This window comes from Oncorhynchus nerka, linkage group LG13, assembly GCF_034236695.1.
Source record: "Oncorhynchus nerka isolate Pitt River linkage group LG13, Oner_Uvic_2.0, whole genome shotgun sequence".
Lineage (NCBI taxonomy): Eukaryota > Metazoa > Chordata > Actinopteri > Salmoniformes > Salmonidae > Oncorhynchus > Oncorhynchus nerka.
This window is the reverse complement of record NC_088408.1, coordinates 61432389-61458095: the sequence shown is the minus strand read 5'-3', so window position 1 is coordinate 61458095 and position 25707 is coordinate 61432389. Positions and strand designations below refer to the sequence as shown.

General features: G+C 42.0%; 1 protein-coding gene across 2 annotated transcripts in view; it reads right to left on the bottom strand.

Moving 5' to 3' along the window:
- The window catches only part of LOC115139783 (guanine nucleotide-binding protein G(q) subunit alpha), a 37308-nt gene that overhangs the window by 3239 nt on the left and 8362 nt on the right, over positions 1-25707 (bottom strand). For both annotated transcript variants that reach the window (XM_029677557.2, XM_029677558.2), the window contains exons 2-6: positions 17713-17897; positions 13632-13786; positions 13402-13530; positions 9327-9456; positions 80-233 (exon numbers count right to left, since the gene is read on the bottom strand). In XM_029677557.2, coding sequence (XP_029533417.1) covers positions 80-233; positions 9327-9456; positions 13402-13530; positions 13632-13786; positions 17713-17897 — 753 coding nt within the window. The remainder of the gene's footprint in view (positions 1-79; positions 234-9326; positions 9457-13401; positions 13531-13631; positions 13787-17712; positions 17898-25707) is intronic.

The window sequence follows — 25707 nt, the reverse complement described above, 5'->3', positions numbered from 1 at the left end:
GGAACTTTATTTTTCCTGAGGGAATTCAATTTGTGGTCGGGCCCCTGACTCCAAATAGCAAACGGGTGCGGCCACTCACCGTCATACTCCGGGAAGTAGTCAACCAGGTGGGAGTAATTGATCTTCTCCTCCAACAGATCCTTCTTGTTGAGGAAGAGGATGACAGAGGAGTTCTGGAACCAGGGATATGTGATGATGGTCCTAAACAAGGCTTTGCTCTCCTCCATTCGGTTCTGAGGGAGAGACGAAAACAGTTTGTCAAGTCCAGCTGCTATCATTGAAGGGATAGTTCAGTTCAGCTATACTATCGCGTTAAGTACAGGTTTTAATCAACTTTGTACAGCCCAAGAGAGAGAGAGAGAGAAAGCGCGCGAGAGAGAGAAAGAGAGAGAGAAAGAGGCCTCCAGATGCTTTTTCAGTTCACCACTGAGCTGTTATTTACTTTCTTTTAACATTTACACTCACTGCTAAACACACACACACACACACACACACACCACCTAAAGCACATTCAAAGTCTGTTCTATGGTGTCATCACCATTTATTTTTTAAAATTTTATTTCACCTTTATTTAACCAGGTAGGTAAGTTGAGAACAAGTTCTCATTTAAAATTGCGACCTGGCAATTTTTTTTAGACAAGAGTAATTGTCACACATCTCCCATATGTTTCAAGCTGACTACCATCATTCATGTTCCCAAAAATTCTAAGGCAACCTGCCACAATGACTACCACCCTGTAGCACTCACATCTGTAACAATGAAGTGCTTTGAAAGGCTGGTCATAGCACATATCAACTCCATCATCCCAGACCCAGACACCCTGGACCCACTCCATTTTGCATTCCGCCCCAACATATCCACAGATTATGCAATCTCAATTGCTCTCCACGCTGCCCTGTTCCACTTAGAAAGGAGGAATACCTATGTGAGGATGCTCTTCATCGACTACAGCTCAGTGTTCAACACCATAGTTCCCGTCCAAGCTCATCACTAAGCTTAGGACCCTGGGACTGAACACCCCCTCTGTAACTGGATCCTATACTTCCTGATGGGCTGAGGTGGTAAGAGTAGGTAACAACACCTCTGCCACGCTGACCCTCAACAAGGGGGCCTCCCACGGGTGTGTGCTTAGCCCCCTCCTGTATTCCCTGTTCACCCACAACTGTGTGGCCACGCACGACTACATCATCAGGTTTGCTGACGACACAACGGTAGTAGGCCTGATCACCAACAGCGATGTGACAACCTACAGGGACTTATTGAAGGATAATTAACATTGACATCTAAAGGTTTGATTCTGTCGGGAGGAGGTCAGAGGCCTGGAAGTGTGGTACCAAAACAACAACCTCTCCGTCAACATCAGCAAGACCAAGGAGCTGATCGTGGACTACAGGAAACAGGGGAGGGTGCACACCCACATCGATGGGACTGCAGTGGAGAGCGTCAAGAGCTTCAACTTCCTCTGTGTCCACACCACGGAGGACTTAACATGGCCCTCTCACACCAGCACAGTCGTGAAGAAAGCACGGCAGTGCCTCTTCTCCCTCAGGAGGTTTGAAACAATTCAGCGTGGCCTCTCAGATCCTTAGGAACTTTTGCACCTGTACCATCAAGAGCATCCTGACCGTTGTATCACTGTCTGGCATGGCAATCGCACCAACCTCGACCGGAAGGCCCTACATAGGATGGTGTGGACGTCCAAGCGCATCACTGGGGGTCAGCTCCCACCCGTCCAGGACGTACATGCCGGGCGATGTCTAAGAAAGGGCCGAAAAATTGCAAAAGATTCCAGCCACCGGAGACATGGACTATTCTCCAGGCTCCCGTCTGGCAGGCGGTACAGGTGCATCAAGGCTCAGACCAACAGACTCCTAAACAGCTTCCATCCCCTGTTAAAATGGCTAACAACTACACTTGATCTTAGCCAAAAGCCAGGGAAGTTTAACAACTACTGCTCCCCTTAAACCTACGCTTCTGCTAAAATGATTATTGATTAGATTCATTACTACCGCTACAATGCTGTTCATTGAATATTGATTGCAATTACCATTAATATCTATACTACTACTTGACAATATTACTCATTTTTACATGTATATATTACCATCAGCATGTTATCATAAGTATTTACCGGTATATATTCCTGTTACAAGTCTCTTTTCAGCCCTGTTTACATTTCCGCCTATCAGTCCAACACTGATACTCTTGCACATCCCCACACGCTTACACATACATACACACACTTACCACCACACACACTCCCACCCACCACTTATGCTGCTGCCATACTGTTTACTACTATTATTATTATTATTATTTATCCTGCTACCAGTCACTTTCTCCTAATCTCTGCCTACATGTACATATCTACCTCAAATACTCCAGTATCCCTGCACAATGTAAATTTGGTACTGGCACAGACCCTGTATATATCTTCCTCTCATTTTCCTGTTTCTCTTGTTTTTTAATTTTTTATTAGTTATACTATTTTGATATTGAATACTGCACTGTTGGGTAGCGGCTACAATTGAAGCATTTCACTGTACTTGTCCATGTGACAAATAAAACAAATAAAAAAATGAAACATTTGTGTGTGGTTCTTTGCAAGCAGTACAAACAACCTTTCAGGTCTTCCAAACCTCTGATTTGCATGAAGGTTTAAACTGCAGGTTTGAAGTACAGGGGGAAAACGGTAAAATGTCATAGCTTTACATCCATAAGCTATCAAAATAAAGAGAGTCGGCAGCTGAAACGTTGGTGATTAGCAGGATGTGTACTCCGAGCATGCGCTGACTAACTCGCAAGTGTCTTCACTGACGTTTTCAACCTCTCCCTGTCTGAGTCTGTAATACCAACATGTTTCAAGCAGACCACCATAGTCCCTGTGCCCAAAAACACTAAGGTAACCTTCCTAAATGACTATCAACCCGTAGCACTCACGTCTGTATCCATGAAATGCTTTGAAAGACTGTTCATGGCTAACATCAACAACTTTATCCCAGGAACTCTAGACCCACTCCAATTTGCATACAGCACCAACAGATCCACAGATGATGCAATCTCTATTGCACTCCACAATGCCCTTTCACACCTGGACAAAAGGAACACCTATGTGAGAATGCTATTCATTGACTACAGCTCAGGTTTCAACACCATAGTGCCCTCAAAGCTCATCACTAAGCTAAGGACCCTGGGATTAAACACCTCCCTCTGCAACTGGATCCTGGACTTCCTGACAGGCCGCCCCCAGGTGGTAAGGGTAGGTAACAACAAATCCACCACGCTGATCCTCAACACGGGGACACATCAGGGGTGCGTGCTCAGTCCCCTCCTGTAATTACATTTACATTACATTTAAGTCATTTAGCAGACGCTCTTATCCAGAGCGACTTACAAATTGGTGCGTTCACCTTAAGACATCCAGTGGAACAGCCACTTTACAATAGTGCATCTAAATCTTTTAAGGGGGGTAAGAAGGATTACTTTATCCTATCCTAGGTATTCCTGAAAGAGGTGGGGTTTCAGGTGTCTCCGGAAGGTGGTGATTGACTCCGCTGTCCTGGCGTCGTGAGGGAGTTTGTTCCACCATTGGGGGGCCAGAGCAGCGAACAGTTTTGACTGGGCTGCGCGGGAACTGTACTTCCTCAGTGGTAGGGAGGCGAGCAGGCCAGAGGTGGATGAACGCAGTGCCCTTGTTTGGGTGTAGGGCCTGATCAGAGCCTGGAGGTACTGAGGTGCCGTTCCCCTCACAGCTCCGTAGGCAAGCACCATGGTCTTGTAGCGGATGCGAGCTTCAACTGGAAGCCAGTGGAGAGAGCGGAGGAGCGGGGTGACGTGAGAGAACTTGGGAAGGTTGAACACCAGACGGGCTGCGGCGTTCTGGATGAGTTGTAGGGGTTTAATGGCACAGGCAGGGAGCCCAGCCAACAGCGAGTTGCAGTAATCCAGACGGGAGATGACAAGTGCCTGGATTAGGACCTGCGCTGCTTCCTGTGTGAGGCAGGGTCGTACTCTGCGGATGTTGTAGAGCATGAACCTACAAGAACGGGCCACCGCCTTGATGTTAGTTGAGAACGACAGGGTGTTGTCCAGGATCACGCCAAGGTTCTTAGCGCTCTGGGAGGAGGACACAATGGAGTTGTCAACCGTGATGGCGAGATCATGGAATGGGCAGTCCTTCCCCGGGAGGAAGAGCAGCTCCGTCTTGCCGAGGTTCAGCTTGAGGTGGTGATCCGTCATCCACACTGATATGTCTGCCAGACATGCAGAGATGTGATTTGCCACCTGGTCATCAGAAGGGGGAAATCTAATCTCTGTTCACTCATGACTGCATGGCCAGGCATGACTCCAACCCCATCACCGACAGCGATGAGACAGACTATAGGGAGGAGGTCAGACCTGACAGTGTGGTGCAAGGACAACAACCTCTCCCTCAACGTGATCAGTACAAAGGATATGATTGTGGACTGCAGGAAAAGGAGGGCCGAGCACGCCCCCATTCTCATCGACGGGGCTGCAGTGGAGCAGGTTGAGAGCTTCAAGTTCCTTGGCGTCCACATCACCAAAAAACGAACATGGTCCAAGCACACCAAGACAGTTGTGAAGAGGGCACGACAAAACCTATTCCCCCTCAGGAAACTGAAAAGATTTGGCATGGGTCCTCAGATCCTCAAAAGGCTTTACAGCTGCACAATCGAGAGCATCCTGATGGGTTGCATCACTGCCTGGTATGGCAACTGCCTGTCCTCCGACCGCAAGGAACGACAGAGGGTAGTACGTATGGCCCAGTACATCACTGGGGCCAAGCTTCCTGCCATCCAGGACCTTTATACCAGGCGGTGTCAGAGGAAGGCCCCAAAAATTGTCGGAGACTCCAGCCACCCTAGTCATAGACTGTTCTCTCTGCTACCGCATGGCAAGCGGTACTGGGAGTTTATATAGAGAGTGTGCGACTCTCTTTATTTTTATAGCGTCTAGTTTATTCGCCGTTAGTCAGCACCTCTACATAAAATAATTTTCTCTGGGTGTGCGCCAGCTCATGTTTTTAATATAGCTTTACATTCAACCAACTGGTCTTATGTTATTTATATTGTATCGTCACTGTAAACATTAATTGCCTGATTACAGATGTTTAAATGGTCTCTCTCTGGTTTTATCCTATGGACACAGGTTTCCACTGACAAAGTGGAAAAGTCAAGAGCATTCTGGGAAATACTGGGAACACACAGATGGTGTGTATTCTCTTGAAGAAGTTCTGTCGCCCGTAGGCTGTATTCAAAACAGCTGTAGGAGTAATTTACAACTGCTTTCCAAGTGAAAGGGAGGTCTAGCTGGTAAAAGCCAGGAAAAAGCAGTGTCTTATTTCCATTATTTTAAATAAGGACAAGCCTTTCTCTTTCAGACGCACAGAGAGGTGTGCCTCTAAAATCCCCATATACACCATAGTTGAGAGAGAAGACCATGGCCACAGATATATTCACATTCTTTTGCCCATGGGGATAATGTCATTCGAGTAGAAAGACTGAATTGTACAATGGTTCAGAGACCTGTAATTAACTTACTTTGTTAGAGGTTATTTGAGGTCCTATTGTCAAATGATGTAATTTCATGCAAAGTTCTGTTATCTAAATAGTAAAATAGGTGTACTTTCTGAGTGTGTGAGTTAGTTAAACATACTGCAGTGCTCGACATGAGTGCTTGTCTTCTTGTCCGGAACATGGAAAACAAAATTGTCGGACAAGAAGAAGAATCACAATAGCAAACAATTACTCCGATCAAAATTGGATCAGTGAGGCCAACACTAAAAGTGTAATTAATAACTTCACCTTGCACAAAGGAATATTCAATGTCTGTTTGTTTGTACCCATCTACTAATAGGTGCCCTTACCTTACAGATAATTGTATGTGTGGGGTGTAGTATGCAGTATGTTTAACTAACTCAAACACTCAGAAAGTACACCTATTTTACTATTTAGAAAACAGAACTTTGCATGAAATTACATCATTTGACAATAGTCACTACAAAGATAGAGGCGACCTTCCCAACTCAGTTGCCAGAGAGGAAGGAAACGACTCAGGGATTTCACCATGAGGCCAAAGGTGACTTTAAAACAGTTACAGAGTTTAATAGGAGAAAACTGAGGATGGATCAACACAATACTAACCTAATTGACAGAGTGAAAAGAAGGAACCCTGTACAGAATAAAAATATTCCAAAACATGCATCCCGTTTGCAACAAAGTAATACTGCAAAAAATATTGCAACGCAATTCACTTTTTGTCCTGACTACAACGTGTTATGTTAGGGGCAAATCCAATACAACACATTACTGAGTACCACTCTCCATATTTTCAAGCAAAGTGGTGGCTGCGGCATGTTATGGGTATGGAAAAATAAGAAACGGAATGGAGCTAAGCCTAGTCAAAATCATAGAGGAAAACCTGGTTCAGACTGCTTTCCACCAGACAATGGGAGATTAATTCACCTTTCAGCAGGACAATAACAAGGCCAAATCTACACTGAAGTTGCTTACCAAGAAGACAGTGAATGTTCCTGAGTGGCAGAGTTACAGTTTTGATATAAATTTGCTTCAAAATCTATGGCAAGACCTGAAAATGGTTGTCAAGCAATGATCAATAAACAATTTGACAGAGTTTGAAGTATTTTGAAAAGAATAATGGACAAATGTTGCACAATCCAAGTGTGTGGAACTCGTAGAGACGTACCCAGAAAGACTGTGATCGCTGCCAAAGGTGATTATATGTATTGACTCAGGGGCTTGAATAATTATCTAATCAAGATATATTGGTGTTTCATTTTTCAGAAACGTTTTACAAATGTTAAAAATGTTCCTTCCATTTTGACATTATGGAGTACTTTGTGTAGATCGTTGACAAAAAAAGACAATGAATCCCTTTTAATCCCACGTTATAAAACAACAAAATGTGGAAAAAGTCAAGGGGTGTGGATACTTTCTGAAGGCATTGAACTAAATATACCCAGTGAAGGCAAAGAACTTAGAGTATAATGGGGATTTTAGAAAGAAAATGCTAACAAAAGCTAACCCAGTCACATCAAACTCTGAAATGCCAGCTAATATTCCCTTTAATTTGTTTCAGCTGTTTTGCATTGACATTTATAGCCATATTAATGAGGCTGCTGTATGATTTGCTTTATCTTGGCCAGGTTGCAGTTGTAAATGAGAACTTGTCCTCAACTGGCCTACCTGGTTAAATAAAGGTGAAATATTTTTTTCCCCGCATGGTCAGAAAGATGGCTAGCTGACGTCTGAAACCGGTAGCCCTCTATGGCAGGAGGATGATCGATTTCATATTTTGAAACATTGTTGCCGAGTTCTGAGTGGCAAACAGCAAGGTTGATACAAACCAGTGCTGTTGCAAACTAAATGCTATCTAGAAGCATGAGGAATAATGTCTTTAATGAAAGCTTACAGTCTTGGATTAAAAAAGGGGTTCTATATAGAAACCAACTGTCATTCCAGTATAACCACGCAAGAGGACGGTGATTGAACCAACTTGCATGTCGCCTACCAATAAGCACGTTATTTTTCAATATATTAAGGTAAACAAAGTTGATTATTTAATTCAATAATAATTAAGTTAAATCAAAGTCATATGATAAACTATACGCTAGATAAATAAAGTTGAAAGAATTTGAGCGTGTTTGTAAGATAGCTAGCTACGTTAGCTAAGTTAGCTTACTGAACAAAAAAAGCTAGGCTACTTGCATTTGCCACTTTACAAGTTAGCCAGCTAACTCTTTCAAATAAACAAACTTTTCTATTATGGGATATGCCAAATAGAGCTACAGACCCAGCCTGACATTGGCAATTTGCTAATTGTTACTTTATTTCAGTGTGGAGTCAATTGAGGGGACAATGTGTCATGAAGCCATTAGAAGACTGTTGCTGACTGAGAGGCGGAATGTATAAATTATTTATAATAAATTATGTATAATACGTCTCAGTGATTTAATAGCCTAGTTAATCATTACATGACTTTTAAACACACTGTTTATGTTTTGCTCAGTTTGGCAGTAACCCAGAACTAACAGAGGCAGAGGATCTCTCTTTTGGCTGCTGCTGACAACAACTGCATGTAAGTAGTTAGTAATTCTATGTCTGCATTGCATTTTGTCTTCATTTTGTCAGATGAACTCATGCTTAGTTCTGAAGATTATCTCATGTTTTTGCTCCTCAGTCAGGCAACAACCCAAACTGTACTGACGGTAGATAGCCCAGTGGCTAAGGAGTGGGACCAGTGGCAGGAGTTTTACCTGTGGACGAAAGGTGGCAGGTTGGAAAAAAATGAACAAAATGTATCTGATAACTATAGGGCTGATGGTTTCACATCCTCAAAAACATTCCCCCGACCGGTGGACCCTTGAGCAAGGCCCTTAACCCCACAACATGCTCTCCATCCAGGTGCGCTGGATGGAGAGCCTGCTACCGTCTCAACTGTATGTGTGAGGTCTGCTGTTTGGGGAGGGGGGGGGGGGTGAAAACTGAGCAGAGATACATTTTTGTTGTTCACTGTAACTAATGAACAAAGTTGTATTGTATTGTGAAGAAGTTAGCAAGGGTTGACATGGACCATCAATCAAACGAAGAGATGCCTCCCTGGCCAGCAGTGCACATTTCCAATCTCTTCGCATATTATGATAATACATTGTAAAAAACAATGCTGATATTATTTTGTCCATTATTGAATTGTTTATTAAATTATATTCTTAGCAAAAAATATGACTATTTACCAGTACTAGCTATCATTTATAAATGGCACCATGCAAGGTTCTATATGGAAGCATTTTGGTTCAATGAAAGAACCTCTAGGGTTCTGATCAATATATAGAACGTTTGGTGGTTCCATATTTGAAGCAAGCGATAGAACTATTTTTGGTTTTACAAGGAAGCTTTTTTTCCTCAGAGTGCATGCTAGTTGATGCATCTTTACCCTTTCTTAATTTCTAACAGGTTTTTTCATCTCTGCCACATGAAACCGCTCTTACATGTGCAGTGGTCTGTCCCAGAGTCTATTTGAACTGTGAACTTGTAATTGTAATGTTGCAATATTTTATAGGCTAGCAAGATTGGCCAACCATCCTCCAGGAGAGCCTTAAAGGGGCAGTGTTTTTTTAAACAGGCTTGAATATTCAAAGAAGCCAATAGGTAGAGTATAGCCTACATTTTTGTCTGATTCTCTATCACATTTTATTTTTGTATGATGGTTCCTTTCATCATACAAGTAAAAAAAAAAGTTAAAGTCAAGCCCTGCATACTGCACAGTTGTTAATAACAAAGCTCACCTCGTTATCAGATTCTACGAGCACCTGGTCATACTCGCTGAGTGCCACCAGAAACATGATGGATGTGACGTTCTCAAAGCAGTGGATCCACTTCCTCCTCTCTGACCTCTGACCTCCTACGTCCACCATCCTGTCATAGGAAGAGAGGAACAACATCAAGCACAGATGACTAGAGTACAACTACAGTTGGTATGGGAAAATAATGTAGGTCCTATTCGTGTTTGCTAGATGATTATTGTTTCATTTAAAGGTAGAATTTTGATGTAAAAAAAAAAACAGCTAGCATTTTTACAGCAAAGACATGCTTGAGACTAATGTTAAAGCAACTGTACACGAGAAGATGTGTTAAACTACTTTTTTAGCACGGCTGTGCTGCGGTCGTAGGTACGAGGGGGAGCTGAGTATCAACATAACATTAAAACAATGTGTGACATATTTTCATTCAAAACTTTTTGTTTGATATATGTATTCATACTATTTCATCCTTCCACAAGGATAATCCCGACACAAAAATCTCAATGGGGTTGCTAGCCGCCCACTTTGGGGGAAAACAATCTGTCTTCCCCATTGACTGATTGAAAAAGAGCTACCTTCTATTTAAAAAAATTTTTTTTTAAAACCATGCTAAAAAAGCTGCTGTGTTGTACAATGTACACTACCGGTAAAAAGTTTTAGAACACCTACTTATTCAAGGTTTTTTTTCCCTCTTTTCTTTTCTTTCTTTTTACTATTTTCTACATTGTAGAATAATAGTGAAGATATCAAAACTATGAAATAAATAACACATGGAATCATGTACTAACCAAACAAGTGTTAAACAAATCAAAATATATTTAATATTTGCGATTCTTCAAATAGTCACCCTTTGCCTTGATGACAGCTTTGCACACTCTGGGTTCATTAGGTTGCTTTAACCCTAACTACATGTACAAATTACCTTGACTAACCTGTACCCCCGCACATTGACTCGGTACCGGTACCCCCTGTATATAGCCTCGTTATTGTTATTTTATTGTGTTAATTTTTAGATTTTTAAAAACTTTAGTTCATTTAGTAAACTTTTTCTTAACTCTATTTCTTGAACTGCATTGTTCGTTAAGGGCTTGTAAGTGAGCATTTCACAACACCGGTTGTATTCTGCGCATGTAACAAATCAAATTTGATTTGATTTGGGTGATTGATTAGCAATGCATATAGAGCCGTCTGACAATCTCTCCTCAACAAAATATTTAAGGCTAATCAGTAGCCTACGTCAGCCTGGCTAGGTTACCTTTATTTTGACTACTCCAGGATTTTTGGACCAACTCTCGGTGGTCAAGGAGTCGAGATATCGACTCTTTTGGAGTTGACACTCCACCACTCCACCACTACCCAATCACTTCAAACGGAAGCTGGAGAGACGGCAAACTAGCAGCATTTCGATTCGTTTTACTTGTTTTTTTATATTGACATTTCTTTGCATATAACCATGAAAATTGTGTTGATGTATCATTTTTCCAGTATCAGAAAAGCTGTCTGTCTCATCCTGACAGACATGTTCATTCTCTAGTCTACACAATGGTGGAGATCGCAATACAAAAAAAGGACAATGTTGCAAAGGTCGGAGAGGCAGACAGCAATGTTTGTAGAAACCCACCCGTTGTTGCAAACCAAACGTTAAGCTAGAACAAGGGGCAATAATGTGTTAAATAAAAGCCTTATTGCTTTTCTCTTGTCATTTACCCTGGTATCAAGAACAGCAGTGATATTACGGGTGGAACAGTACACAAGTGTTTATTGCGATGTACCTGTTGTTAATGGATTTTGTTTTAGATCGGCTTAGAACGGATCTCAAGCTTGTTTTGACCAACCCGTGGTAGAAGTTTAGTTTAAGTGTTTCGAAAAGTGTATTTCTGTGTCACTACACAACGATACAATAATTGAAAATACCGATTTAAAAAACGAACATATTGTGGACCACTCAAATAGATTTTTTAGATACTAAAAAACAAACAGTCAAACATGGTACAGGGGTCATCAAAAAGCAAAATACCATACATATTATTTACATGATTGTTACCTGATAAATTTCACACAATTTATTATTTTCATCTAGACCGTTAAAATTAGAGGTCGACCGATTCATCGGAATGGCCGATTAATTAGGGCCGATTTCAAGTTTTCATAACAATTAGAAATCGGTATTTTTGGGCGCCGATTTCCGATTATTATTTTTTTATACCTTTTATTTAACTAGGCAAGTCAGTTAAGAACACATTCTTATTTTCAATGACTGCCTAGGAACTGTGGGTTAACTGCCTTGTCCAGGGGCAGAACGACAGATTTTCACCTTGTCAGCTCAGGGGTTCCAATCTTGCAACCGCACAGTTAACTAGTCCAACGCTCTAACCATTGCACTTCACGAGTAGCCTGCCTGTTACGCGAATGCAGTAGGAGCCAAGGTAAATTGCTAGCCAGCATTAAACTTATCTTATAAAAAACAATTAATCATAATCACTAGTTATAACTACTAATCCAGTTTAGCAGGCAATATTAACCAGGTGAAATTGTGTCATTTCTCTTGCGTTCATTGCACGCAGAGTCAGGGTATATACAACAGTTTGGGCTGCCTGGCTCATTGCGAACTATTTTGCCAGAATTTTACGTAATTATGATATACATTGAAGGTTGTGCAATGTAACAAGAATATTTAGACTTAGGGATGCCACCCATTAGATAAAATACCGAACGGTTCCGTATTTCACTGAAATAATAAACGTTTTGTTTTCGAAATGATAGTTTCCGGATTCCATCATATGAATGACCAAAGGCTCGTATTTCTGTGTGTTATTATGTTATAATTAAGTCTGATTTGATAGAGCAGTCTGACTGAGCTGCAGCAGGCCCGTAATCATTCATTCAAACAGCACTTTTGTGCGTTTTTCCAGCAGCTCTTCGCAAGCACAGCTCTGTTTATGACTTCAAGCCTATCAGCCTAATGGCTTGTGTAACCAATGTGAAATGGCTAGCTAGTTAGCTGGGTGTGCGCTAATACTGTTTCAAACGTCACTCGCTTTTAGATTTGGAGTAGTTATTCCCCTTGCGCTGCAAGGGCTGCGGCTTTTGTGGAGCGATGGGTAACGATGCTTCGAGTGTGGCTGTTGTTGATGTGTTCCTGGTTCGAGCCCAGTTAGGGGCGAGGAGGGGGACGGAAGCCATACTGTTACACTGGCAATACTATAGTGCCTATAAGAATATCCAATAGTCAAAGGTATATGAAATACAAATGGTATAGAGAGAAATAGTCCTATAAATACTATATTAACTACAACCTAAAACCTCTTACCTTGGAATATTGAAGTCTCATGTTAAAAGGAACCACCAACTTTCATATGTTCTCATGTTCTGAGCAAGAAACTTAAACGTTAGCTTTTTTACATGGCACATATTTTACATGGCACATATCACTTTCTTCTCCAACACTTTGTTTTTGCATTATTTAAACCAAATTGAACATGTTTCATTATTTATTTGAAGCTACATTTATTTGATTAATGTTTTATATTAAGATTAAATAAGTGTTAATTCAGTATTGTTGTAATTGTCATTATTACAAAAACAAACAAAAAATTAATCGGACGATTAATCGGTATTGGCTTTTTTGGGCCCCCAATAATCGGTATCGGTATTGAAAAATCATAATCGGTCGACCTCTAGTTAAAGTTACTATTTTCGCTGTACAGCTGATAAAATATCATCCCTAATGTTGTTGTATAACCCACAGCAAAGCAAGGCATGAGCTACTGTTTCAATGGAACCATTGTTACACATGTTTATCTAAGAATGAGCAATAGTAAACTTGCAAGTCTGTACTCTAGATACCCTAAGAATATAACATCAATTGATAGAGCTCCACCCTCTGGTCTGTTCTCCCCACTACATTAGTATGGAAGTTGAAGGCTACATATAAGCAGTGCCTAGTGTGAGAACACAGACAAACCTCAATCTCAGTGTGTCAGATATAGAATAGAAAATAATATAATGGAGTGTAGTAGAATAGGGTTGAATAGCTCAGTGAGATTGAGGGTTGGCATACCTGAAGATGACACTCTGGAGGTCGAAGGGGTACTCAATGATGCCCGTAGTGGGGACCCTAACCCTCAGCACATCCTGCTGGGTGGGCAGGTAAGAGGTCTCTGCAATCCGGTCCAATGCATTCATGTAACTATGGAGACAAAAAAAGGGGTGGTGGTATTGTGAGTGCCCACTGCTTAGCAGGAGAGGAAATGTGATCAAGTAGTAGAGCTAGAGATCTCATTTACTCACTATTTGGTAGAGTCCGACAGCTGGTACTCCCGTCTCCGATCGTAGGCCTCCTGGATGCCCGGGTCATTCCATAAACACTTGATGGCGTTTATGTAGGGGTTCTCAAACATGTAGACTTTCTCCACGTCCACCTCTTGGACCACGTTAGCGTTGCCCTGAGGGAGAGAAGAAAAAACAGACTGAGACACTCGTCCAGGTCAGACTTTTAGTCGACAGAAACAAATATATAAATTAAATGGCATTAATTCAAGGTTCTGTGAGTCTGAATTGGTACTAAAGCATAACCCAGGCTCAGGCAAACCAACCTGTCGGTGAGTATGGCCGGGTTCCGGGTGGACTATTTTGCAGTTGTAATGCGGAGACAATCAGATCTCGCGACACTTGAATAGGTGTTTAATTAACATCTAACACCATGCTCAGACCGGAAACGCACGTGCGCCATCGTGCGCAAATTGATTTTGTCCCCCGACACTAAACGCGATCACGGCACGCAGGTTGAAATATCAAAACAAACTCTGAACCAATTATATTAATTCGGGGACCGGTCGAAAAGCATTAAACATCTATGGCAATTTAGCTAGCTACCTTGCAGTTGCTAGCTAATTTGTCCTATTTAGCTATCTTGCTGTTGCTAGCTAATTTGTCCTGGGATATCAACATTGAGTTGTTATTTTACCTGAAATGCACAAGGTCCTCTACTCCAACAATTATTTCATACATAAAACGGTCAATCGAATCGTTTCTAGTCATCTCTCCTCCTTCCAGGCTTTTTCGTCTTTGCACTCTATATGGTGCTTGGCATATAACTTTCATAGGTGTATTACCATGACCGACCGACTTCAGTTCATCTTTCAATCACCCACGTGGGTATAACCAATGAGGATATGGCACATGGGTATATGCTTCTATAAACCAATGAGGACATGCACCGCGCTCAGCGTCACAAATAGAACTGACTTCTATTTTTGCGCTTGGCAACGCAGACCTATGTTGGCGTGCGCGAGCACTGTGGGTGCAATGATTGAATAACATGTACAGTGGGGAGAACAAGTATTTGATACACTGCCGATTTTGCAGGTTTTCCTACTTACAAAGCATGTAGAGGTCTGTAATTTTTTATCATAGGTACACTTCAACTGTGAGAGACGGAATCTAAAACAAAAATCCAGAAAATCACATTGTATGATTTTTAAGTAATTAATTAGCATTTTATTGCATGACATAAGTATTTGATCACCTACCAACCAGTAAGAATTCCGGCTCTCACAGACCTGTTAGTTTTTCTTTAAGAAGCCCTCCTGTTCTCCACTCATTACCTGTATTAACTGCACCTGTTTGAACTCGTTACCTGTATAAAAGACACCTGTCCACACACTCAATCAAACAGACTCCAACCTCTCCACAATGGCCAAAACCAGAGGGCTGTGTAAAGACATCAGGAATAAAATTATAGACCTGTACAAGGCTGGGGTGGGCTACAGGACAATAGGCAAGCAGCTTGGTGAGTAGGAAACAACTGTTGGCGCAATTATTAGAAAATGGAAGAAGTTCAAGATGACGGTCAATCACCCTCGGTCTGGGGCTCCATGCAAGATCTCACCTCGTGGGGCATCAATGATCATGAGGAAGGTGAGGGATCAGCCCAGAACTACACGGCAGGACCTGGTCAATGACCTGAAGAGACCTGGGACCACAGTCTCAAAGAAAACCATTAGTAACACACTACGCCGTCATGGATTAAAATCCTGCAGAGCACGCAAGGTCCCCCTGATCAAGACAGCGCATGTCCAGGCCTGTCTGAAGTTTGCCAATGACGATCTGGATGATCCAGAGGAGGAATGGGAGAAGGTCATGTGGTCTGATGAGACAAAAATAGAGCTTTTTGGTCTAAACTCAACTCGCCGTGTTTGGAGGAAGAAGAAGGATGAGTACAACCCCAAGAACACCATCCCAACCGTGAAGCATGGAGGTGGAAACATCATCCTTTGGGGATGCTTTTCTGCAAAGGGCACAGAACGACTGCACCGTATTGAGGGGAGGATGGATGGGGCCATGTATCGCGATATCTTGGCCAACAACCACCTTCCCTCAGTAAGAACATTGAAGATGGGTCGTGGCTGTGTTTTCCAGCATGACAACGACCCGAAACACACAGCCAGGGCAACTAAGGAGTGGTTCCGTAAGAAGCATCTCAAGGTCCTGGAGTGGCCTAGCCAGTCTCCATACCTGAACCCAATAGAAAATCTTTGGAGGGAGCTGAAAATCCGTATTGCCCAGCAACAGCCCCGAAACCTGAAGGATCTGGAGAAGGTCTGTATGGAGGAGTGGGCCAAAATCCCTGCTGCAGTGTGTGCAAACCTGGTCAAGAACTACAGGAAACCTATGATCTCTGTAATTGCAAACAAAGGTTTCTGTACTAAATATTAAGTTATGCTTTTCTGATGTATCAAATACTTATGTCATGCAATAAAATGCAAATTAATTACTTAAAAATCATACAATGTGATTTTCTGGATTCTTGTTTTAGATTCCGTCTCTCACAGTTGAAGTGTACCTATGATCACAATTACAGACCTCTACATGCTTTGTAAGTAGGAAAACCTGCAAAATCGGCAGTGTATCAAATACTTGTTCTCCCCACTGTATGTGTACATTTATTTTGCAAAGCTCGCAATCGCGACGTGGTCAGCATGTTAGGTGTCATGCTGGTATAAGGGATCGGGAGACAGGCGCAGGAATGCGTAATAGGGATTTTTATTTCCCAAATTACAGCGTGCCGTGCAAAGGCAAGGGTACGAAGACCAAACAAACACGCATACAAAACACAGGGTTGAGACCCATACAAAAGAGCGAGGAGTACCTTGAATAAATACACAATCGCCCAATGATTATCACACGAGACCCGTAACAGGCCACAGCACAGGTACTCACACGACCAACGGACATTGGAACAATAATCGTAGGACAATGGTAAACAAAGGGCACACTTATACAATTACTAATCAATGGGAATAGGGATCAGGTGTGCGTAATGACAGTTCCGGAGGGATCCGTGACATTAGGAAGCAATTTAATATGATATAGTAATATTCTGAGATGCACAGTGATTGCAACTGAGAGAAAAAAGAACACAGCCTATTTGTTTCACTATATGCCGCTCCACAGAGGCTCTAAGGGCCTAATATGAAGCCACCACATAGCCCACCTCCAGCAGTGTTTCGTTCTACTATTATTTAGAAAAAGTGAAATGATTGATTCTGAAATCCCCCGAGTCACATGACTGGCTTCACTTCATTATCTGACCTCACCTCATTACTTATCTCTACTGTACCTTGTACACCAAAACCCCAAAAGGTAGGGATTGTTTTTGTCCGGTGACAACCGGGGAATGACATGCTACTGCCCCCTGTTGAATGTATCCAATCGTCAAGCCAACATAACACAGCAGGAAAATACCACAGGCTTCATATACAATCCAGGCCACTTAAAACTTGTGATGACTATAAGAACACTAAAGAATAACATATATACAATGTAACATAATGATGTCACACCAGGCCTAGTGATTCATATAAGACATGGTCCGTCAACAACTGATAGGTCTCAGTACCTCAATTGGACAGTTTCATGTGGAATTACCTGCAGTTCTAAACTTTACTTTTGAGACCTCTCTTTTCTCTGTAACCAAAATAATAGCCTGAATTAGACTAAGGCTTAGGATAAAGGGCACCAGTCTTAATCAAAGAGGAGGAATTCATATGAGCAGTTTCAGTCTATGCAGACAACTGAAACCGAGAAATATGACCTCAGTACACCAGATAACTATTTTTCTCTCTCTCACACACACACACACCCTTGGCTGGATGACATGGAATGGGTTGAGAGTGACAGGAAGACACAGGAAGTACCAAAACAGACAGGATGTGAATGTGGAAGGCTGTTCCATGACTATGAAAGATAGAGTCATCTTCTTATGCTCACTAACACATCTCTCTCTAGCACACGCACTCACATACACACACAGCTTTCGTTCCCACTCATTCCCACAACTTCCCTTCTTTCTATCTCCCACCCTCCTTACCTTGTTGTGCTCATATTTGTAAGGGATCATGAGGGTCTCCATGGCGCGGATCATGGACTGCATGGCAGTGAAGATGTTCTGGTACACCAGCTTGGTGAAGCCGCGCTTGTCCTCCTCTGAGTAGCCCGTGCCATGGATGATTCTCATCTGTTTAATGAAGGTGCTCTTCCCACTCTCTCCAGTACCTGGGAAAGGGGGAGATGGGTGAGAGGAGGGGGAAGGAAATAATACATGGGTCTTTGAAGAATTGTGAGGCATTATTTATCGATACTGAGTTTTAAAATGTAGATGTTTTGAAATATTTGTGAAATATTTCAAATTGGCCAAATAATGTGTATATATATATATATATATATATATATATATATATATATATATATAGGAGAGAGAGAGAGAATACAAATGCAATCAATGCATTTGAAACACATTCCAACATATATTATGGAATGTATTTTAAATGTATTTATAAATGTATGTAAACTGTATATCACAATATATGTTAAATGCATCGTAAGATTTATTTAATGTATTTCAAAATACATTCTGAAATATATGTATTTATCAAAATATTAGGTAAATTCATTTTAAAATGTATTTGGTAATGTTTTGTGAAATATTCCTACATGCATTTACATTTATTTGTAAAAAATATATACATTTTAATTCAAACGTATGGCAGAAAGAAAAAAAAAATTGTTCAAATTATATATTTTGTCAAAATGCATTTTTATTGTACCTGACACGTACCAAAGGCACTAAAATGCATTTAAATTACTACAAAAATGACTACAAACATTATATATTATCAGTCAAGTAGTGACTCCATGTTTTTAATGTGCATTTGACAAATAAACAAACAAACTTGACGAGAGCATTGCAACATAGGTCCGATGGGCAGAATTTAACGTGTACCGGGTTGTTCCACAAAATGATAACCTTTTGCATCCGTTTGATATGGGAAGTAGAAATTGTGCACCAATATTACATTCTGAAATCCTTTTATATTAAATGAAGTGCCCTTTAATATAGACCACATGGAGAATTCAATCAATCTGATTTTGAATCTGAATAAAGACTTATGTCTCTATGTGATACAATGTATTTCCCTCTGTGCACCCACACTTCCAAAGTTTTCACCATCATTGTAAAGCCCTAGTTATTTCGTTGCTTTGACATCTAATAGTCAATTCATAGTGTTACATGTGCACTACGCATAAATCGCTCTGTCATTTCCTGGTTGCTAAAATTCTAATAGTTAGCCTAATGTCAGTTTATGTGACAAAACAAGCATAGAGAATCATTGTACCATCTAAACCACTGTGAAATCTCTTTTCAATAACCCAAAATATATATTTTTGCCAGCTGTTTGAAGCTGGTGTACAAAACTGAAAGTAAAAGATGCTAAAGCAAATCTTTAGAATGGAAGTAAAGAAATAGTGCACATATAACAGTTATAGATCTATCATTCTTATTGAAAGCAAGTATAAGAAGCGTTAGATCTGTTCTACATGCACTATTTCTATGCATCCCGTTCCTAATTTTTGTTTTTGCATCTTTTACTTTCAGTTTTGTACACCAGCTTCAAACAGCCGAAAATACAATATTTTTGGTGATGTAAAATATATTTCACAGTGGTTTAGATGGTACAATGTTTCTCTACACTATACTTGCTTGTTTTGTCACAGAAACAGAAATTAGGAGACCAATTCAAATTTTAGCAACCAGGAAATGGCGGAACGATTTCTGCATATGTGGACACCCCTTCAATTTAGTGGATTTGGCTATTTCAGTCACACTCGTTGCTGACAGGTGTATAAAATCGAGCATACTGCAATGCAATCTCCATAGACAAACATTGGCAGTAGAATGGCATTACTGAAGAGCTCAGTGACTTTCAACGTGGCACTGCCATAGGATGCCACCTTGCAAAAAGTCAGTTTGTCAAATTTCTGTCCTGCTAGAGCTGCCCGGGTCAACTGTAAGTGATGTTATTGTGAAGTGGAAACGTCTAGGATCAACAACGGCTCAGCTGTAAAGTGGTAAGCCACACAAGCTCACAGAATCGGACCACCGAGTGCCGAAGCGTGTAGCAAGTAAAAATCGGCTCTACTCAGTTGCAACACTCACTGCCGAGTTCCAAACTGCCTCTGGAAGCAACATCAGCACACAAACTGTTTGTCAGGAGCTTCATGAAATGGGTTTCAATGGCAGAACATCCGCACACAAACCGAAGATCATCATGCGCAATGCCAAGCATCGGCTGGAGTGGTGTAAAGCTCGCCACCATTGGACTCTGGAGCAGTGGACTGATGAATCACGCTTCCATCGCCAGCTGGCAGTCCGATGGACGTATCTGGGTTTGGCGGATTTCAGGAGAACGCTACCTTCCCCAATGCATAGTGCCAACTGTAAAGTTTGGTGGAAGAGGAATAATGGTCTGGGGCTGTTTTTCATGGTTCGGGCTAGGCCTCTTAGTTCCAGTGGGAAATCTTAACGTTACAGCATAAAATGACATTGTAGATGATTCTGTGCTACCAACTTTGTGGCAACAGCTTGGGGCAGGCCGTTCGCTGTTTCAGCATGACAATTCCCCTGTGCACAAAGCGAGGTCCATACAGAATTGGTTCGTCGAGACCAGTGTGGAAGAACTTGATTGGCCTGCACAGAGCCCTGACCTCATCCCCATCGAACACCTTTGGGATGAATTGGAACGCCGACTGCGAGCCAGGCCTAATCGCTCAACATCTGCTCCTGACCTCACTAATGCTCTTGTGGCTGAATGGAAGCAAGTCCCCGCAGCAATGTTATAATATCTAGTGGAAAGCCTTCACAGAAGAGTGGAGGTTGTTATTACAGCAAAGGGGGGACCAGCCCATGATTTTGTAATGAGATTTTTGACGAGCAGGTGTCCACATACTTCTGATCATGTGGTGTATTTCACCAAGCTAAATCAAATGAAGGTAACTTTGGGAGTTCTATACTAGATCAGTGTGGTTCACACTGCATTTCCTACATGCAATGCCCATCTATCAGGGAATGCAGGCCTCAAGGGAGTCAAGAGGGTTTGGTCTGGCTCATATGATGGGTGTACCCACCACTCCCCAAACTGACTTGTTGGAAAGGTGTCATCCTATGACGGTTCAATGTTGAAAGTCATTGAGCTCTTCAGTGCGGGCCATTCTACCGCCAATGTTTGCCTATGGATATTGCATGGCTGTGTGCTCGATTTTATACACTTGTCAGCAACGGGCGTGGCTGAAATAGCCAAATCCATTCATTTGAAGGGTTGTCCACATACTTTTGGTCATGTAGTGTACTAGCGATTTGGAGTGGGAGAGGATGGGGAGTATGTTGTTTCAACTTTAGCAACTGGACTAGTTGGTGACTGAGGCAGTACATTTATGTATTTGGTAAGGTGACAGTGTGTTAAATGACAGGGATGTGATTGTCACCAACAGAGCAGCAGATAAACCACGCCGAAACTATAGATACCAATTAGTATGTGTTCTAAGGATGGACTTTATCAAGGCAGCAGTCTTCCCCATCATTCTACTAGCTCGTCTCACGTGGATTACAATCTCGCTTTATGCTACACTCCAACATTTCTATCCATGAGTCTGGGAGAGAAAGTTTAGTCCCAGGAGATGCTGTTGGTTCATTGATTACAGAGAGTTGGCCTACAATTATAGTAAATTTGTATTTGATTTTGAATAGCCTGGCAATAGGGCTTTTAAAAAAAAAAATGTTCATAATTAATTGGGTGACACATTACCTTTAGCGATACAGAATATCTCACCACTATCCGTTCCATCTCCTCCTCTCTATCCTTTATTCCTTTCTAGAGCGTGCAGAGGGGCTGGCAACAGTTTACTGGAATATGTTTTGTTGTGAAAACATGTTACTATCGATGCTCCCGAACAGATTTAATTTAGTTTCCCTGATTAAGCACTGGGTAGCTGCAGGAACAGAGTTGGAGAGCCCATTGCATGCAGAGTTTAGGCCGGAATATCACCTGTTGCGCAGTGTGAGTATGCTCCTCAAACAGTGGTTGATGCGTGGAGCAATATAAGTGTTCCTATATTTATTTCTCGGCTGCTCATATTAAGCACATGCTGCGCTATAAAACCGAAGTAGCCTACCTGGCATCATTGAAAAACGGACCATGGGAAAGCGTGCGGACTCCATTTGCTATTCGACTGCATACAGATGACAGGTATTTTTTATCCCCTGCCCCTGTTCCTGCCCATTTGATAATGGCACACTCTAAATTGAAAACAATTTTACATATTAGTAAAGACAAGATTAAGTTGAGAATAGTCTGATGGGTGAAAATATGATCACTTGAGAGAACAGTGTGTGCAGCCGAGGCAAGAAACTGATCGCAAGCTTCTTCTTTTTTTTACTTTCTCAAATCATCAATAGCCCATAGATCGCATCATGCAGTCTGTACATGTTTGATTTCTAAGACATTCTAAGGTTTGTATCATTCACAACTAATGTTGCCAAATAACTCTAAATCAGGTGTATAGGACCTGTTTCAAATGATCACTTTTACACTCAGCATAGCCTCTTAATATGTGCACTCGCTCCGGAATGGGAAAAATATCCTTTCTATTTTATACAGCTAAGTTAAATTATATTCTTCTTACTATAAAATCATATTTAAATATATATGATTTTATATAAATATAAAATTATGGCACTTGACTTAAAAGCAAATCTTGTCAGCTAAATGAACAAGCCTACAGCCTATTGCATGGATCATAGCTAGATAACATACAGTAAGCCAACATATTCTGTTCTTCTGAAATACAGTTTCTTCATATCATAATGTTTCTTTAGACCCGACTAAAGAAAATAATGGATTTAATTGTGATGATGTATATTAAATTGATTTATTCAACTTTTTAAAATTTGCGTGGAGGCTTGTATGCGTGGAGGCCTAGAGATGCTAAACCTGTTTATGTTAATTAACAGTCGATTACCGTGAGACTGGCACACTTTTGCATGACAATAACCGGCTGACAAAATGTTGTGACTGCCACAGCCCTAGACTCAGGTAGTATAATTAACCTACTTCTGTCACAGTACAGGAGGGAGGTTTGTGTCAGGAACAGATGTCAGTGTCCTGTATCCATAGTGAGACACGCAGATACCCAGTGGTGCAGGTTACGTTAGTAACTACCAAAGGCAAGTGCACTATGAAAATGGGGGTGGTGAACCATTTACCTGTACCAGTACTGCTAGGAGATACTGTAAGCTGCTCGAGAGCCTATGGCAGTGTAAACAGAACCTCCTTGATACACATAAGCAATGTGAAGTAGTCACTGGCACACTCTGAGAAAACACATCCCCCCCAACAGGCGCGCACTCGCCGGGCCCTACTGGCACTACAGGGAGACGTCTCTTCTTCACCCAGATCGAGTGCTGGGGAGGAAGAAAAATACAATTCTAGATCAGAGGCTCAGGCAGTTGTTTCAAGAAACGACAGATGATGACACGTGCCCAGGTCTCCCAACAGAGAGTGGAGGAGACCAAGGCCCCCCACTGAGAATAGACAGCCAAGATTTTCCTTTATCTGATGAATTGATAGTACAGTTTGGCACTGCACAGTTGCAGGGTCACAGACCTGATTTTGGGGCGGCGCAAAGTGAAAGTAGTGGATGGGAAGCGCTTGTAGGGCATCAATGAGGTAAATCACCGTATTACTGCATAAAGAAGGGTTTACTGTACTGAGTGGTTAAGAGAAGGGACGAGGTTCTAGATCTCTTAATGGTGCCTGGATCATATAGAGACACTGTACTCTACTGTACCTGGAGCATTAGCAAGTGCTGGGAGGCCACTTGGCCGTCAACAAAACTAAAGAGCGCATCATGAGTAGATTCTACTGGCCTCATGTTACGAATGATGTAGAAAAGTACTGTAAGTCATGCGACCAGTGCCAAAAGACGACCCCGAAGTCAATTACAGAAACCTGCTCATCCCAGCATTGAAACACCCTTTGAGCAGATAGCAATGGATTTGGTGGGTCCTATTACCCAAATCAGCAGAGGGCACGAATATATACGGATGGTAATCGACTACGTAACACACTACCCCGAAGCCATTCCCCAGCTTAATATGTCCACTAAAGGGTTTTCAAAGGAGCTTTTCAGATTTTCTCCAGAGTTGGCCTACCCTCCTCTATTTTGTCGGACCATGTGACCCCGTCCGTGTATGTCCCGCATAATGAAAGACTTGCACACCTTGTACAATATGAGTCAAATACTCACAAGTGTATATCATCCCCAAAACAATGATTTATGTGAACGCCTGATTAAAACTGTTAAGTCTATGCTGAAGAAGGAGATTGAGTAAGACGGGAGGAACTGAGACATGTTAATACCTCACTTGTTGTTTGCTCTTAGGAAGGTACCCCAGTCGTCAACGGGCTTCTCTCCATTCTATCTGTTATATGGGAGGCAGTGCAGAGGGATCCAGGACCTCGCCAAGGAGGCGTGGGAAGCCCAGCCGTGTCCCCACAGAACACTGATAGAACATGTCGCTCTAATGAGAGACCTGATGGCCACGGTGTGGCCAATAGTGAAGGAACACATGGAGAGTGCGCTGCAAGCGCAACAAAGAGCCTACAACCGGACTTCCCAGCCCCGAAGTTTGGGGTCGCTGACGTGCGAGCAAGAGCAGAACCTACGGGCACTAGTTGACCGACACTGGGAGGTATTTTCCTCCCTCCCAGGGAATACATACCTCATCCAGCATAATCTATACACAGAGCCAGGCAAGAGAGTAAACTTAAGGCCTTACAGAATCCCTGCTGAGTGACGATAAATAATCAGGGAGGGAGTGAGAGAGATGGCGTTGACAGACATGGAAGCTCTGCTTCTAGCTCCTAAGGAACTTGGCAGTATTTTTTATTTTATTTTTGTTATTTTTTACAATATTAGACCATACATTGTTTTGTGTTACTACATACAGATGGAAATAACTAACTCACCAGCATTCCGATCAGAAATACGACTTTCCCAAAATGGATCCTTTGTTCGTACCCCCCAAGGCAATTTAACTTATCCCAGAGGCTGCTGCATGACGCTGCTGGCGGAGAAGAGGTATTCGGAGTGGACTTCTAGTCTGACTCAGGAGGTATACATACCATCAACCGCTTCTGAGTATATTACTCACTAATGTCCAGTCCCTGGACAATAAAGTAGACAAGCTCAGGGCGAGGATCTCCTTCCAGAAAGACAGCAGGGACTGTAATATACTCTGTTTCACGGAATCAGGGCTCACTCCGGATATACTGTCCCCGTCCATACAGCCAGCTGGGTTCTCAGTACATCATACAGACAGGAAGAATGAACTCTCCTGGAAGAAGAAAGGTGGTGGTGTACATTTCATGATTAACTACTCATGGTGTGATGGTGATAACGTACAGGGACTCATGTCCTTAATTCACCGGACCTAGAATACCTCACAATCATATGCCGATTGTATTACCTTCCAAGAGAATTCTCTTTGATTATAGTCACAGCCGTGTATTTTCCCCCTCAAGCCGATACCACAACGGCACTCAAGGAACTACACTGGGCTTTGTGCAAACTGGAAACCACATATCCTGGGGCAGCCTTTATTGTTGCTGGGGACTTTAACAAAGAAAATATGAGGAAAACGCAACCGAAATTCTCACCCATTGTTCTCTATCTTCTGGGACGACAACAAGGTTCACGACTCCATTCGGGTAGCCTCTGAGAATAACATTGACGTATATACAGACACAGTGACTGAGTTCATCAGGATGTGTATAAGGGATGTTGTTCCTACTGTGATTATTAAAGCATACCCAAACCAAAAAATGTGGATAGATGGCAGCATTCATGCAAAACTGAAAGTGCGAATTAGCCCATTTAACCACGGCAAGGTGACTTGGAATATGGTTGAATACAAACAGTGCAGTTATGCCCTCAGTAAGGCAATCAAACAGGCAAAACGTCAGTACAG